The 17,319-nt window shown below is 37.3% G+C and overlaps 1 protein-coding gene across 2 annotated transcripts in view; it reads left to right on the top strand.

The window, feature by feature from the left end:
- Nucleotides 1–14,586, top strand: part of LOC310896455 (vesicular inhibitory amino acid transporter-like) — a 32,681-nt gene extending 18,095 nt beyond the window's left edge. For both annotated transcript variants that reach the window (XM_083828758.1, XM_083828759.1), the window contains one exon: nt 7,883–14,586. In XM_083828758.1, coding sequence (XP_083684884.1) covers nt 7,883–9,034 — 1,152 coding nt within the window. In that variant the 3' untranslated portion in view covers nt 9,035–14,586. The remainder of the gene's footprint in view (nt 1–7,882) is intronic.
- The last annotated feature ends 2,733 nt before the right edge of the window (nt 14,587–17,319 follow it).

Here is a 17,319-nt window from a genome sequence, read left to right as displayed (position 1 = left end):
TATATATATCTTATAATTTGGTATTGTAAGATCACCTTCCTCTTGCTCACTGATCTCACACTGAATTCTGCTACACCAAATTTCTATATCCTAGACATGTTTTTCTATTTCTTATGTTCCTAAACATGTAAAGGGAAAACCTAAATGTGTTCAGAACTCTAAAAAAATGCAGCTGTACCTAGTCTCTATGTGGAGGGAATCAGGAGGGTGTACTCATAGCACAGGATAATAGTGGGCCATTTTGAAAATTTTCAGGATGGGAATCTTGCTATTCCACATGTGACATTTAGAAGTTAACTCTCAGAGTTTCTAAGCTATTTGTCTGCAGTCCATTTGTTGCCCAGCAAGAGAAATAGGCATCTCTGGCAGGAAATTAATTTCAGCTAAGATAGGTGAGTTATAAGTTCAGGTGCCTATTTTTTTCTACAATTTATAGAGGCAGCTTTGATGACTAGCTTAGACAGGGACAACTAACTTAGATTACCACAGTTAGCATTTAAAATGGATGTTAAAATGTTATTAATATTTTGAAAGCAGAATGCCCAGCAAATTTGCGTTTGGGAGACTTAGCTAAAGATTCATCTGGTCTGGTAATATTTAATAGCTATTATATTTAGAATTCTCCAAAGACAATGGAAATCATAATACTATTTTAAAAGCCAGATAAATTTTAACTAGTTAAACCTATCAACAATTCTGAGCAAAATAATGTAATTGTTAATGCGGGTTTTAATTGATATAGAATAAAAAGCTAGGAATATAATTAGTGTCAATCACTATGGGTTTGAAGAAAAAGTCTTTACAGTCTTTATTAAGTACACTTCATATAATTTTTGTTGTAACATAGGCAGTGAAATATAAATAATATATTTAGACTTTCAAAAGGAATTTTGACACATTAATACACAACATTCTGATTTAACAATTAGTGCAGCAATAAAATACATCTTAAATAGATTAACAACTGCCTAGGTGACAGATCCTAAAAAAAGTAACTGTCAATGTAGATTTATTGTCAAAGCAAGTTGTTGAGCACTGGCACAAGTTGCCCAGAGAGGCTGTGGAGTCTCCTATCTTGGAGATACTCAAAAGCTGCCTGAACATGGTGCTGGGAAACCTGTGGTGCTGGGAAACCCCCTACTTGAGCACGGGGTTGGAACAGGTTACCTCCAAGGGTCCCTTCCAACCTCAACCATTCTGCAGCTTGGTTCTGCATGAGTTTCTGGTAGGGTTAGAACGTTATCTAGTAGAATCTAATTGGTATGTGGTCCAGAATTATTCAATGTAGTCAACAGTGATCTGGAATTAAATACAAAACCACCATTGATCACAGTGGTGGCTGAGACAGAAAAAAGACCATGGACATCTGCAAGCAAGTAGCTCTCTTATAACATGAGATTAAGGGCTTTTCTGTTTTTGAGTTTAGAGTTAATAAAGTTTTATGTTCATATAAATACCACAGCAACATAGGTTTGCATCAGTTCTGGAAAATAATTTATTTTAAATGAAAACGAATGCTTCCTGAATTTATCTCCTTACTTTTCCAAGAAGATACGCGAAGGAGGATTTCCTGTGTAGTTTCTGTGCCAAATTCATGCAGGGAATCAAATACATAGTTGGGAATACAGTTAGGCTTAAATGAACTGTTCCAGTGGAGTAACTGCAGATGGTGAGAAAGGCAATCAGAGCTAATTCAGCAGTCTGGCATATTAGCATGTGTTCTGCATATAGCAGAGCTGTACTAACTGAATTATTTTCAGTTAAATTTGTCTTCATTTCTTAATTTATTTTTTCTATCTGATTAAATCTTAGGGTGAAATCTTTTTCTCTCTTTCTTTGTAGCATCACTTTTTATTCCATTTTATTTAATTGTCTTTTGGCATGTCTTAACTCTGACCACAATTCAATCTTCATTACTTTTTAATTACCTTTCAATCTGCTTTGTTTTCAAAAGTGTCATATTTCAGGTCAGAACAGCCTTTAAAATGAAGCTTTTACTTGGGATTAAAAATGTCTTAAAATTGAACATCAAGAAATTTTGATATTTTCTCAGGGTTCTTAACTGTGCTCGTTTATACATTTTTCTAAACACATATTATTACCTGGGGAGGTGCTTGTCCTGAGATGAACTAGTGTTGAAAGGCCAGCACAGTAAATGGCCCACTTTTTGCATTCTATGCAAATCCAGGTATCTGGGCTTTTTAAACAAGCAGCCAGTCTTCGTGGTGGGGAAAACACTACCATGTAGTTCAGATCAAGCCATCAGCAAATGCAGAAATGTTTTAATGTGCAGATGTAATTTGGAAATGCTGACATGCTTGTTTTTTATTGTTGGTAGATCAATAATTTCTGGTGCTTTCTCTTGGGAATATTCTAACAAGGCTAATAGCTTCTAGCTGTGGCTGACCTTTCCACTCTTGTCCTTGCCATTTCTTTTGAAGGCTGATCAGTTGTTCATCCCCCAGTCCTTCCTTCTTTCTAGAGTGAGATACCTATGGCTAAGTCTACTCCAGATGTTTGATGGGGACCTCCATCCAGGCACACGTATTCACTAATTGGCAATGCACACCAGTACCCACTCCACTTCCATGCTCATTTTAGGGTAAATAAGTGTCTTAGAAGACAAGGGCCAAGGAAGGCTCACCCCACTGGGTCTCTCTCCTTCTCCGTTCTAACCAACTATGTGAACAACTTTTCTCTGAGCTATTCTATTTTATAAACATATCGCCTTAAAAGAGCATATTTAGAGTTAACCTATTTGGCTTTGCACTAGAATAGGTGAAAATAAAACCACTCAGGGAGGTACACTTCCCATACAAACACTAAAACTCAGCTCTGGGAGGCAATTTAAGAAACTGTTCCTTTTGCTGCTCATTTTTAATTGATGCCTCACAGGTAAGGCTGTCTGTGACATAATTTGGACACAAGAAGATGGCATCAGAAGAGTCAATATGAACAGGTGCTGGGGACAGGCTGGACCAAACAAGGACTGGCAGATGGTGTAGGAATTACCTGTGTCCTTATTCCAGTGGCAGAGAATCAGTGAAATGCTGACACAGTCTGTCCCCATTCTCTGTACAATCACTTTTCATGAGAGGTGCAGAAAAGCCACCTTCAGCAACACTACACCATGAAAGAATTTCTCTATGGAGGAGCAATTTTCAGCAGATAGGTCACTTCAAGCAATACTCGCAGGCTGCCAAACAGCTTTAAACCAGAGAACACAGCCCAATGCCTGTGCTGTTTTATTACAGTGACAGCAAAATATGTGCTTATTAAAGGTATCTTTTTCTTTGAAACTATTTACACATGTTGACATGCAGGAAATGGTCCTAACAGAAAGTATTGCTTTTGGAAAAGTAAGAACAGAAGATCAAATCTCGTGTCAGGAGGGCCAACCGTATCCTGGGGTACATCAGGCATTGCTAGTCGGTCAAGGGAAGTGATTGTCCCGCTCCACTCTGTGCTGGTGCGGCCTCACCTCGAGTACTGTGTGCAGTTCTGGGCACCACGGTACAAAAAGGACGTGAAACTGTTGGAGAGTGTCCAGAGGAGGGCAACGAAGATGGTGAAGGGCCTAGAGGGGAAGACGTGTGAGGAGCGGCTGAGGTCACTTGGCCTGTTCAGCCTGGAGAGGAGGAGGCTGAGGGGAGACCTCATCGCAGTCTACGACTTCCTCGTGAGGGGGAGTGGAGGGGCAGGCGCTGACCTATTCTCTGTTATCACCAGTGATAGGACCCGCGGGAACGGTGTTAAGCTGAGGCAGGGGAGGTTTAGGCTGGACATCAGGAAGAGGTTCTTCACCGAGAGGGTGGTCGCACACTGCAACAGGCTCCCCAGTGAAGTAGTCACTGCACCAAGCCTGTCTGAATTTAAGAAGTGTTTGGACTGTGCACTTAGTCACATGGTCTGAACTTTTGGGCAGACCTGTGCGGTGCCAGGAGTTGGACTGGATGATCCTTATGGGTCCCTTCCAACTTGGGATATTCTATGATTCTGTGATTCTATGAAATCCAAAATGGGTTTTGAACTCTGAAAAACAGTCTTTCATTCTTTCAGCTCTCATTGCCATCACTAACATTTTCTGGCTATTTTGTAGAAATATAACAATGTGCTGATACAAGAAACCTTACTTCTTTTTTTTTTCCTTTTTTTTCCTTTTTGTTAACTTTTTTTTTCCTTTTTTTTTTTTAATTTAAAAAACATCATTGACAAGACATGACAAACAATGTGTCATTTCACCTCATACATACTTAGTACATTGGTATGTTCAGAGTTCTCCCATTTTTCTCTAACCAGGCTCTGCATCCCCCCCAAAAAAGCAAAACCAGTTATGTCCACAATGTTTGCTTTCCTTTATTAACTGAAAGCTGAAGGACACAGAAATAGTAAATCCCTTATACAGATCTCATCAGCAATTGATTGAAAATTCTGGAAAAATCATGTTGAAGACATCACCTGGAAGGAAAACTTACAGTTTCTGTAGAAATGTTCAGTTTAGAAATTCTAAGCTCATTGTATGTGACTTGAAATTGGCAATCACTGTTATGTAATTTTAAGAAGAATGTATATAGCATAAAACTGGATTTGTTTAATAAGGTCTGAATTCAAAAGTTGAAAAAAAAAAAAAATTTTCATCCTGTGGTGTGTGTTAGGTACCAAATGAAAATTTGATATAAACAAAGAGCAAAGCGATGTTAAGAGGTTAGAATTATGTTATACTCTGATTAAACTAACAATTAAGCTAGAAAAAGCAGACACCTGTGGGGAGGACTAAATGCTGTCGAATGTGATAACGTCTCTGAAAGACTTATGCTTTAGTTTAGTTTGAGGCTAGTCATATAAACGTTAATGGACTCAATTCAGCAGGGGAAAAGCCTTTGTGTGGGTAAGGCCTGTGCTGACACTTACCTGCATTTTAATTATACAGTCACCCTTCAGGTCAGCAGATAGTCTTTGAACTCCCAAATGCAGGTGAAGGGGCAAAATAATGATGCTGTGAATGTGGAACAAATGAGATAAGCTTGCTACAAGCTGCAAGAAACTGAGAAAACATCATTGTTCTTATGTTAATATGGAAGATGACTGTGGCTTTTATCTTCCTGACTTTTTCACAGACTTGGTTTATTTATGATTCTTTTAAACTCAATCTGTTATGTAAATTCCTTTTCCATGGATTGTTTTCATAGGAAAGAAAACACATTGTATACGTTAGGCAACTATCTAACTTGCCAGTCAGTGAAAGCCATGATTAAAAATGGCATGGTAGCAAAAGTTACTGTTACACATGTGCTACCTGCAATCCAGATACAGACAGATATCTAGTATTTTTAAGAAAGTAGATTATTAGATGGCAGAAATGGTAAAATTTTGAATACTTCAGTGAAGTTTGTATAGAAAAGATGGCACCTGTGACTTATACAAAGACACTGCTGTATATGAAGTCTTAAAAACAACCCAAAAAGATATCTAGTCAATAACTGTATTATTATATCAGTAATAACTGAAGTACCTCTGTTACAGTGCACAAAGGCATAGACCTTTTAATCAAGATGCACTGATGTGCATTTAATATGTTACTTCTAGCTCTAATTCAGGTGAATGCTGAAGATATTTGTATCTAGAGTGAAGCCTGGTGAGATCGGCAGTGATGGTTCATATGATGGACACTCTCATTGACTTAAAGAAAAAGTAGTTATCTGATTCAAGGGCCTCTAATTTTTCCTCTCTGGTTGACGATACAGGCTCACAGTGGGCCTGAAAAGGAGTGCTATCTCATGGCTGGAAGAAAAGGAGAAATACTTTATACACTTTGATGATTATTCAGTGTTTGAAAAATTGTCCCTCTTTAGAGTCCTCTGTATAGGAACGGGCCTGCGAGTGCTTGTGCCATGTAGAACTGGGATGCAAGGTATAAACCTTGTGAAGCTGAGGCAAGCGCCTACCTTCTTGACAAGTTGCAGCAGAGCTGGGCTCCTAGGCTGCCTTCACAGACAGTAACATGCTGGCTACAGAGCCTGAGTCAGTTGACAGAAAACACCAAAGACAGAAACATGCCTGAAACATTTGTCTCCACATGGTCTTGTGTCAAAGATTGTGACTGAAAAAGTCTGAAATTAAGGTTTAGACAGTTAAACTCACCTCTTCTGCCTTAGCTCCTGTAAGCAATGAGCGGCACTACTCACTCGGGTAGTGAGAGAGGAGAAATGTGTCGCTCCCCTCAAGGAGAGTGGGAGAGTCCATCATTTTTCGTGGGGAGCAAAATGCAAGTCTCTGAGCCAGTAAGCACAGGCACACACTGTAACAGTACACAACAGACCTCCTCCTCTGCCTAGAGGTATATGTCCAAAGGACAGAATTTGTCCCATCAATGAGATTGATGCATGTCACCCTCCTTTGCAGGGATTCCAATTCACTGTGAAAGGAGCCATGACTAGCAGTTTAGATTAGTAATCCAGTAACAAGTGACATTCAGAAAGCCACTGGTGGTTAGTACGTAGTAGCAAGGATTTTATTTAAAACAGAGGGTAGCCATGAATTCCACTGGCTAATACTGAAGTGAAATTTAGCACTCCAAGAAGATCCTACCGGTTTGTGAGCCACCAAGTGGCCATCTTGATGGCTTACAGGACATACAAAGTAGGCCTCTTTCTGTTGGGGTTCACAGGTTTAGCCGGGCAGAATGGAGTTGCTCATGTTTGCTCAGAAATAAAATTAAGATGGGGTTGGTCCAAATCAAGTCCTATCAGGCTAAAGTGGTGATCATGAATGAGCATGAATGCTCTTATTTCATCATATCCTCAGTGCTGTAAGAAATACCGAAGTAAAAATTCTGCAGAACTAGTTAACTATACTTTGTTTCCTCCCTACCTTTCTTCAGTCATCAAGAACAAAAAAAAAAAAAACAACTCCTAACCAATATGACTAATGTGCATTGCTTAGTTTCAGCTTTGAAAAAAAGAGATGCCACAAAAGCTTCTTTCGTAAACTAGATCTTTTTATGAATAGCCATAGTTCAAGGGTTTTGTTGGGTTTATGCTGTTAGAAATTAAAACACTTAAAAGTGCAATTTGTCCTTAAGTATAAAGAAGGAAGAGACAAAATATAGAGAAAAAGACAAAGAAATACACACACTGTTCTCTGAAAGTAAAGTGCCACACTTTTTACTAGATAAAAAAATATAATTCTGTTCCTTTCAGAAGCTGTTTAAAGTATGTCTACATGTTTCACACATTTTAAACAGCTAAATAAGTTTGCATCTTCTAAAATCTCAGCTTTGATAATTGGTTTAGTAGTGGACTTAACTAGAGCATGGGCTGCATGAGGCATACAGAGGCCACAGAGGAAACACGAGCAAACTCTGATGTCACTCTAATGCACTTTTCTTTCCAGAGGTGCGTTAACAATTTTTACACTGAAGAGAATTGTCCTTACTGGATCTATCTACAGTGTTATTTTTATTTTAAATGAAAGTTGTGGAGATGATGATGGTACAGCTGCTTAATTTTATTGTTATTGAACCTGTTTCATTAATACGCATGTTGACTGAGTAAATGCCCCTGAACCTTCTAAAATGTGCTTCTAATCACATCAGCATTAATTGTTAACTAAGAACCTGACTCTATCATTCACCCACTCTTTTTCGTAGCTTATCATTACATGTGTGTCAGTAGGAACAGTTATTTTTGCTAATAATTTAATTTATCATAAATAAACACATTTCTCATGATTGTTGCTTACTTAGCCAAATGTAGCAGTACTTCCACCTTGCAGTTCAGAGAAAGCAATGCTCAATGAAGGGCAGGCTTGGGAGTGTGGATTCTAGTAAACATTTTGCCTCGGGGATGTTGTGTTATCTTTTCTTTCTCTTTTTCCTCTTCAGGGAATTTTTGTCTTAGGATTGCCGTATGCTATTCTCCACAGTGGATACAGTGGCCTGTTTCTTATTGTCTTGGCTGCAGCATTATGCTGTTATACAGGCAAAATTCTAATCACTTGCCTGTATGAAGAAAATGAAGATGGGCAGCTCATAAGAGTGAGAGACACATATGAAGACATTGCAAATGCCTGCTGCAGAAAGCTATCTCCCAACTTAGGTGGTATAGTTGTCAATGTGACCCAAGTTATGGAACTGATCATGACATGTATTTTGTATCTGGTTGTTAGTGGGAACTTGCTGTCACACAGTTTTCCGTATGTACCAATGACTGAGAAAACTTGGTCTGTAATTGCATTTATGACATTGCTGCCTTGTGTATTTATCAAGACTCTCAAAATTGTTTCCAGACTCAGCCAGCTTTGCTCCTTGGTTCATTTCATTATTATCTTTGTAGTGATGACTTACTGTCTCACACAAATACATCAGTGGTCCTGGGCAAAATTCAAACTCTCCATTGAGTTTGAGGACTTCTTGGTTTCTATAGGGGTGATCATTTTCAGTTACACTTCACAAATATTTCTTCCCACACTTGAAGGTAACATGAAAAAACCAGGGGAATTTAGGTGCATGCTGAATTGGACTCATTTTTTTGCTTGTGTCTTGAAAACAACCTTTGCCCTGACTGCTTTCTTAACCTGGGGTGAGGAGACAAAGGAAGTTATTACTGACAACCTGCCATCATTTCTTCAAACCCTAGTGAATTTGTGTCTTTTAACCAAGGCTCTTCTTTCTTACCCTTTGCCCTTTTTTGCAGCCACAGAAATTGTGTATGCTTGTATTTCTAGAGGCAACTATTCCAATTACAGTTCTCCACTGTTTGCTCTGGGTCTAAGAGGCTCATTTCTCCTGTTAACTCTGCTGATGTCCATGTTCATACCACATTTTGCCCTGCTGATGGGTTTAACAGGCAGTATAACAGGTGCTGCTATGACTTTTCTTCTTCCTTCTCTCTTCCACTTAAAACTTAAATGGAAAAAACTATCCTTCTTTGAGAAATGCGCAGATATCTCTGTTTTTATTTTGGGTTTCCTCTGCAGCCTTGCAGGCATAGTTTGCTCAATAAGAGGGCTACTTAAAGTATTTGGAGAAGGGTAAAAAGATTTTCAGAAGGCCAAATAAGGCCCTAATTTTATAAACACTTTTGCCCTGTTAGTCAGTATATAGCAAATTTTATCACTAAGTAAAATTAAGCATATGCTTAAATGTTTGTAGGATCAAGGCTTTAATTTGTAAAAGTATGTGGTTCTAACCAAACTGAAAAATAATCTTTATAGCCCAAATGTACAAAATGACCCACATTTAAAATGTTGGGAGGAAGGAAGTTGTTTGAGATGGTTCAGCATCAAAATAATATTAAAATAATACTATATATTTTTGTTAATACATGACATGCACATCCTAAAAAGGTTACTGCAAGGGATTCTACCAACCTCACCAGAATGTCTCGCAGTTAGATACTGCTCATTCTCAAAGCTATGAAATCTAGCTTACAGGATATGATAGAGTTTGAGAGAGCTGTCATTGCAAACTGATAAAATGTGATTTCACAGCATTGGCAGAATGTAATCCAACATGTGAACAGAACAAATCAGTGAATTCCATATTTGATGTAAGACAAGCTCTACTACTTGTTTTTCAAGAGAGTAGGCAAAAAGAGAACTCAGTTTATAACAGCTTTGAAAGCCTGTTTTTATCATGAGTTCAGATGGGAATTGTCAAAGTAAAAGGGGCATTCTAACAACTCACAGTCATGGAAAAGGGAATTTGTTCTAAAAGAAGCCGTAGCTGATGACTGCAGCTTTTCTGCAAGTATAATTCCTAAGATTCATGCCCCTGCAATGCAGTTATTCTATTGGTTGGGTTACAAGAAGTCTCATTGGTAGCCGGAAGAAGTTAATATGCAGTTCACTTTCCCTCTTAGACAGGAAATTTCTTTGATCTTTTTATTTTATCTGATGATATTAAAAGCTCGATGAAGTAAATCAAGTTAATAAACAGACACTCAGTTAACTTCCTATACAACTTACTGGATCTTTAGCTTTAAAAGATATCATCTTAATAAAAAGATCAGCATCACAATGTATTTCACTTTAGGGATAAAACATTATGACAAGAAGCAATCTAATCAGAGTACTTTAATGAATACATATCACCTTATTGTACTAAACCTATGTTATGTTAGGTAATTAAAGTAATGGTTTGAAAAAATAAAGTTTGCATTTTCATTACAAACAATTTCACACAACCTTCTACTCTGTTATATGAAAAAACCTTTGCAAGTCAATATAAGAGTGGATCATGGAGTAAAAAGCCCGCTAGTAACTGCTTAAATAAACTCTTTTTCTATGTAGTATCTTAGCATGAATGCTGCTGTCCTGCATGAGCAACAGTGACCTCTCAAGGCTTATGTGCTGAATGGTAAATAACATGCAATTAAACTTAAGAGAGTCCTAATAAGCCTTGTATGTCACCCTGTTCCTTTCTTTGTCTCTTAATGTACACTTGTCATGCGTGGAACAGTGATGAAATCATTATTATAATTAATGTATTATATAATTACAAAAGTATTAAGAAAACTGATGAATTAACTAGTTTTTTAGAACTTGCATTATTTCTTTGTTACAATGGATCAAATTCTGCACTTATCTTAAATCCACAACAGTTTAATTCATTGATACTGAGATTTGTACTGGAACGAATAGAAGGTATGTATTTTTTAAGAAGTCTTTTTATTTTTGTGTAGAATGACAAAGACATGTAACTCAGTGAAGTAGCTGAAAGCCTGTTATTACCCCTATGACATGGTCAGAATGATATTATTACTTGGATGATGTCAATGAAAGGGTGTCATTACTTATTGTGTGGAGAAGTTTCACAGATAAACAAATATACAGGAATAGTCTTTGTTGTAGTTATTGTATGTAAATCTCTGAGGACCAAGAGAGATAGTCCAAAGAGTTTTATAAGAATTCTTTCAGCTAGTTTACTTAACAACTCTCCACAAATGTTTCACCTTTTTTTTCTCATCTCCTATTCTTATTTAATGTATTTTGACTCTTGACTCTTTAGAAATTCTTGAAATTGCTACCAAGGAAAGCTTGGAAATGGGATAAGCAGTTTATTTATATGGCGATTTTAGGAATTCCCTGGCTTATCAGTGTGATTCAAAGCTCTCTTTAGTTGGATTTTCTTCTCCCAGCCTTTTCAGGAAGCCAATGCCTATTCCTTTTAAGCCAAAGATGGTCATTTCCCCCATGAACTTGTGTCACTTACATACGTTTTTTCCTACCGAGGGAGATGATTCATGTTTTGTAAGATGAGTACTTATTGCCCTTATTTAATCATTTAATCACTTAACATTAAGGAACTGCAGGGACTATTATTAATCTATTATTTGACCACTCCTGAATTATTCATTGTAATATTTTATGGTGCTTTATCAAGTAAATATAACTGTAAATGCACAAAATTGAAAGGAATGTCATCCAAGTGGAAGGCCTTGAAAAGTCACTTAGCAGAACCACTAGAATAAGAGAGGAAATGTAGTTCAAGATTCCCTTTTTGTGACCAGCACTCGGCAATTTAGAAGTGTGCCATTGTTGTAGGACACAAAAGCTGTATGAGCTTCCCATTAAAGCCATGGCCAGGCATCTTCAGGAGAAACTGTCTTCAGGGGTCAACAAGATTAAATGAACCTTCAAATTCAGAAAGGCAAAGATACACTTACAGCTCACGCCTGAATATGATACTCAGCACATGGTAAAGACAAAAATAAATACGCACCATATAAGGCTGACTCATTGAAAAATTCATTTTCTAAAACACACAAATGCATAATTTTATTTATAAACTTATTTCTGAATACTTTCCAAAGGCAAAATTATATTAAAATGTACATAAAATATTTCAAGGGATCATAGAATCACAGAGTATTTTGGGGTTGAAAGGGACTTAAAGACCATTCAGTTCCAATCCCTGTGCTATGGGTAGGGACACCTCCACTAGAACAAGGTTGCCCAAAGCCCCATCCAATATGGCCTTGAACACCTCCAGGGATGGGGCACCCACAGCTTCTCAGGGCAACCTGTGCCAGTGCCTCACCACCCTCTGAGTAAAGAATTTCCTCCTAATGTCTAACCTAAATCTACCCTCTTTTAGTTTAAAGCCATTACTCCTTGTCCTATCTTTACACTCCCTGACAAAGAGTCCCTCCCCAGCTTTAACTTAAATTTGCAACTGTCCATAGTAGACATTAAATTCCATCTATATAAAATGTCTAGAGAATCTAGGAAAGATGGAATTACTATGAATTACAAACCAGAAGGCACTGTATTTATCTGTATAATGAATATTGGGTGTTTTTGTCACTGAATTTATACTACCAATCATTAGAACCACTGAAGCTAGAAAAGTAAAAGACTGAGTAAACATTATTAATCTATTATTTGGTCTCTCCTGGATTATTCATTGTAATATTTTATTGTGTTCTATCAAAATTAATTCCGAAAGGGAAAAAAAAGAAAAAGAAGTAGAGAACGTGAGAAAAAAATGCTAAGGAACAAATTATACACTGAAATAAAGCATTTTCAAACAGTCTTGCTTCATTTATTGTGCCAGCAAAGGTATGAGTAAAGGATCCTGTTTTCATTCAACAAGAATATCACACGCGTTGTTCAGAATGCTTCTCCCATTCTATAGGGATTGCAGTGACAACACCAGACTCCGGATTCGTAATTCTGGAAGTAGTTATGCAGATTCAAGTCAATCAGATAACTCTAAAATTAAATTGCAGGATCAACTAACATATCTCCTGCAGGTAAGCTGAGGAGCTTCAAGTATTTATTTAAGAAAACTTGCAAAAGTTCAAATCTGAAGTTAGGGTGAAAACCTGTCTCCAACTGACTCAGTGGAACTATGATCATTGTCTTCAGTGGACCAAGTCTGTAATGTTTATAGTCCATTAACAATGCTTAATTCACTTTTACACCAAAGCTTGACTGTCACTTTACTTTATAACTGGAGGTTATTTTCCACATTATCACATCTTTTCTCTTTTTCCAGCAGTGAGATAAATGTTTTCCCTCTTGATGCTACTGATATATTAGAAATACATCAAAAAAGCCACTGAAAGAAATTCTTGAGGCTAACACTACTTCATTAACTCTTCATCTTTGATTATTCATTTCATTTTTATTGTAAAGTGAATTCTGAATTGTGTGTAAGAAATACACTATTCTTACATTAACTGGTTACTCTAAAAATACGGTTGTACAAAAATAAAACAAATCTGGTATCTTGTCTATTTCATTATATCAAGTTTCAATTTTCAGTGTTTCTTTTCAGAACTATAAGTTTTTAAAAACTGATAGCTGATTTCTAGGAAACATTTGTTCAGTTCTTCTGCATTATTAGTAATAACCTGGAAGATATATTGGTCTTAGAAAATGTTTGTCTTCCAAAATTGAGTAGGAAAGGAAATGTATCTCGAAAACTATTTTGCTAGTATGTTCAGATTTACTTGTCCCCAGTGTTCACATGGGAAATAAATTGTTGGAAAAATTATTGTGTTGTCTAGTAGTTGGTAATGAATTTGAGAATACACAGTTTAGAAAGCACTTAAGCGTTTTTGTCCACTGCTGAAATATTTGTCAAGCTGTTGCCACTTTGCAGTTAACTATTTTTTATCCTTATATGGTGTCATTGTTTTTCTTTATGCGATAGCCTCTCAAACTTCTAATATATTTGTATTCATACTGCCTCTTTGAAGGAGGGAAATACCAAAATCTCCATTTTACAGTTGCAAGACCAATACTCAGAATGTGGAAGGACCCAAAAGGGAGTGCCAACAGAATTTAGGAAGCCAGGTTAATACTCTTCACTATACCACATCTTCATGATCCTCACAGTCATTGCTTCTTTTTTTTTTTTCTTTTTTTTTTTCCTTTCTTCAACTTCACTTTCTCTGCTGGTTTATATCAGAATAATGTGAAGGTACATAACACAGTGAGGAACCCATGGTACAGCATAAATATTTAACTGAAAGCTGCCCTTCCCATATAACTTTTTTTTTTTTTTTGTCTTTTAAGATAGAAATACAAAGAGATTAGAGGAAATGAAACAGATATGTAATTATAGGGAAGAAGCAAGTGATGAGAAAGGATGAAGGCACATAGGAGAGAAATTAAAAATTGAGCAAATGCAACAAAAAGGCAAAAGGGCAGAGGAAGGCAAAAGGGACCTGAGGTACTGGAATGGGAAAACAGGGAACCTGCAAAAAGTTAGGAGAGAAATTTTGAGAAATTGAGAGCAAGCAACAAGGAAAAGAAAAATCATAAAAAAGAAAAAAAGCTCTGAAGGAGAAAAGAGGAAGGAAAAGGAGGGAAAACTGTCTGATGTAAGAATAACATTGCCTGTAAACATTCCAATAGTTTCACACAAGCAGTAGTTCAAGCTTCTCTGGTTGATGCAAGTTGATATATTCTGTGTGTGAACAATTTTCATTCTTCCACTTCCCCATATGTCTTTTGAATTCAAAACACTTAAAATAAAAATCTTCTATTTTCTCTGGAATTATGGCTGTGATATTTAATGTTTTCTGTTTTCCAAATGTATTAGAAAAATGCTGAATAAATAGTATTATAAGCAAACTCTATTTCTCTGCATCCTTATCTGTTTCACTTCCTTGCCTCTCCTACAGTATCGAGGCAGAGTTACACACTAGCCCTAAAAAGATGCTGCCTTGCAACCTCAAAGACAAAGCAAAAAGATCTTAAATTGGGAAAAGTCCTCTTCCAATGAACAACACAGAGGGTCTTTTGCAGCTTAGGCCAGAACCAAAGCTAGTATCTATGCAGTATTTCCAGTTTGGGAATGGTTTACATCTGCTTAGGTACCTGCTAGCAAACTCCAGCCAGGCTGGAGCTGGGAAAAGGTAACACTGAGATGGCACTGTACTGTACTTCTGTTGCTCCTCAGGTGCCACAAGATGTAAGTACCCCTGTGAGATTCTTCAAATGGTAATGGGCATCTAATTAGCCTATCTGTTCCCTCAGAATCAGGAGAGGGCTGGAGCAAGAGCCAGTTCCCTCCAGAGAGTATGTAATACATGATCAGGAGATCAGGCAACCATTGGATGTAGCTTAAGTACTAATCCAAATTTTGCATGGATGCCTCAGGGAAAAAGATTTGCTCCAAGATCAAGAGAAGTTTTACTGTACACTTCTGGAGCTAACACTAAAGCACTAATGATGGCACACAGAATAAGAAGATAAAAAGAATTTATTAATAGCTAATCAAATAAATTAATGGGATGGGAAGGAGTAAGGGACAAGGATCTTGAGGAACAATTTGGAAGTGACTAAAGAAAGAAAAAGCAAATGAAGACAAAAGGAACACAGAGTGCTGTAGAAGAGAGAGTGAAAAGTATAAGGACAACCCTAATTTCTCTTTGTGCAAAACTGAACATAATTTAAATAATAGATCAAATTTAAGTATTGTGTTAAGCTTATCTTTTATATTTGTCTTTTGACTTCAGTGATAGATTCAAAAGGGACTGACTTCAACAGTTAAAACTTGTGTCATGGATTACTGTTTAAAATGCTATTTATACTTCCTACACAAGGAGCCAGACACCCATAGTTAAATATGAGCATAAAATTGTTCCTACTCAAATTGGAAAGCAAAACAAAACAAAACAAAACAAATGAAAAAGGACAAGAGAATAATTAGTGATGAATGTGGAGTGTAGTCTACCTTAAGACAGGAACCCAGAGACCACAGGGTAGGGGCCATGTCAACAGGTTACCAAATTATTAGTACTTTAGCAATGCTCATAATTTGTTACAATAATGTAATAAGCAAAGATAAGGTGAAGGCAGAAGGATTAAAGGAGAGCACTCAGCACACATAAGCCATGCTACATCTACCAAATTCCCAGTGCAGCTGCTTCAGGGATACTAAGCCTTATGCAGACAGCTGCATCCCCTTGTTGCCATCTGTGGCTTGCATCTCTGGTGCTACCACTCATGATGATCTGCACAGTTGCAAAGACATAACCCCCTATCAACAGAAAATATCTGCTCCCACACCTGCTTGCAGGGGGCATGGCTAGCACCCAATCCATAAAATACAAGAGCTTTCCTGAGATTTAATCAGCTGGTAACTAATCCAAGGAGTAATGGCTACAGAGTGGAATGTCTTGCCAGCTGAGGCATCAGATGGGAACACAGAGCAGGCATTAAGTTATCAGTTTTATTAGACAACACTAATCTCATCCATTCAGACTTGCTAATTACACTTCAGGAGAAAGTTTTATTAAGTGTGGTGTGGTGGGAACCTGAACTGGGTCAAATTTTGAAGGTAGGTCAACCTTTTTGTGTGCGTTCCCAGAACACCTTGAGCACTGATTTCCAAAAGCTGTCTTATTAGAGCACAGGAACTCAGATGAACATACATAGTGAAGCAGAACAAAAACAGAAGATTTATAAGAAAATTTCTCCTCTGGCCCAGATGTCATAATAGGGCCAAACCCTTCCTCCAGTCTTACCCTCAGTTCTGCAAATCAGAGACTTTCTGGATTGCAACAAATTCCACCATCTCCACTTGCTCCCTAGAAGACCGCTTTCCATCACAGTTAAGTCCCAGTGAGGTGTCTGCTCCATTTTTCTTGGATGTCCCCTCATTCTCCACTTTGTGCTGTTGAGTCCCTCCCTCTCTCTCTCACCTGCACATCACAAGCAACTCACCCCTGTGTATTTTCAACAGCTTTCAGGAAAGAAACAAATTTAAAACAAATTTACCAAGACTCCACAAGCTGCTCTTAACCTGATGCAGCAGCCAGTGCAGAGGAAACATAAGTGGGCAGCCTCCTCGCCTCCTCCTTTTACATGATAAACTGCAAACAAGCAAATAAACTCACAGACTGGTTACCACAGATGGTCAGTTGAATAAAAAAATAGCAGAAAAGTGAATGCTCCCACCATTTTTCTAATCATATTAATCACATGCCTTGCTGTTGTGGGCTCAACCCTCATCTTTTAGGAACAGAAGTCATGCAAAACAAAATAAATTACTACCAAATAAAATATAGATACTTGAATTATTACAGGTAAACCCAACCTGATCTTGATAGTTTATATTTCACAATTATGTCTCACATGTTTCAAGCACATGAAACCATGAAACCTCTAAAATACTAATCCAGATAATTTAAACATCATACTTTCTTCTGCTCTCAAATGAAAAAAAAAAAAAAGTAAATAAATAAATAAAAAGTAAATCAACATCATAAATGTCTAATTATCAATCTTCCCATAACATGTCCAAAGAGAGAGCTCTAGTCCAGTGTCTAGTGCATCACTGGAGTCAAGAGTACAACAGAA

The sequence above is a fragment of the Anser anser genome (assembly GCF_964211835.1).
Source record: "Anser anser genome assembly, chromosome: 3".
NCBI classification, from domain to species: Eukaryota; Metazoa; Chordata; class Aves; order Anseriformes; family Anatidae; genus Anser; species Anser anser.
Note: the sequence above shows the minus strand (reverse complement) of the source record. Positions and strands in the feature narration are given on the sequence as shown.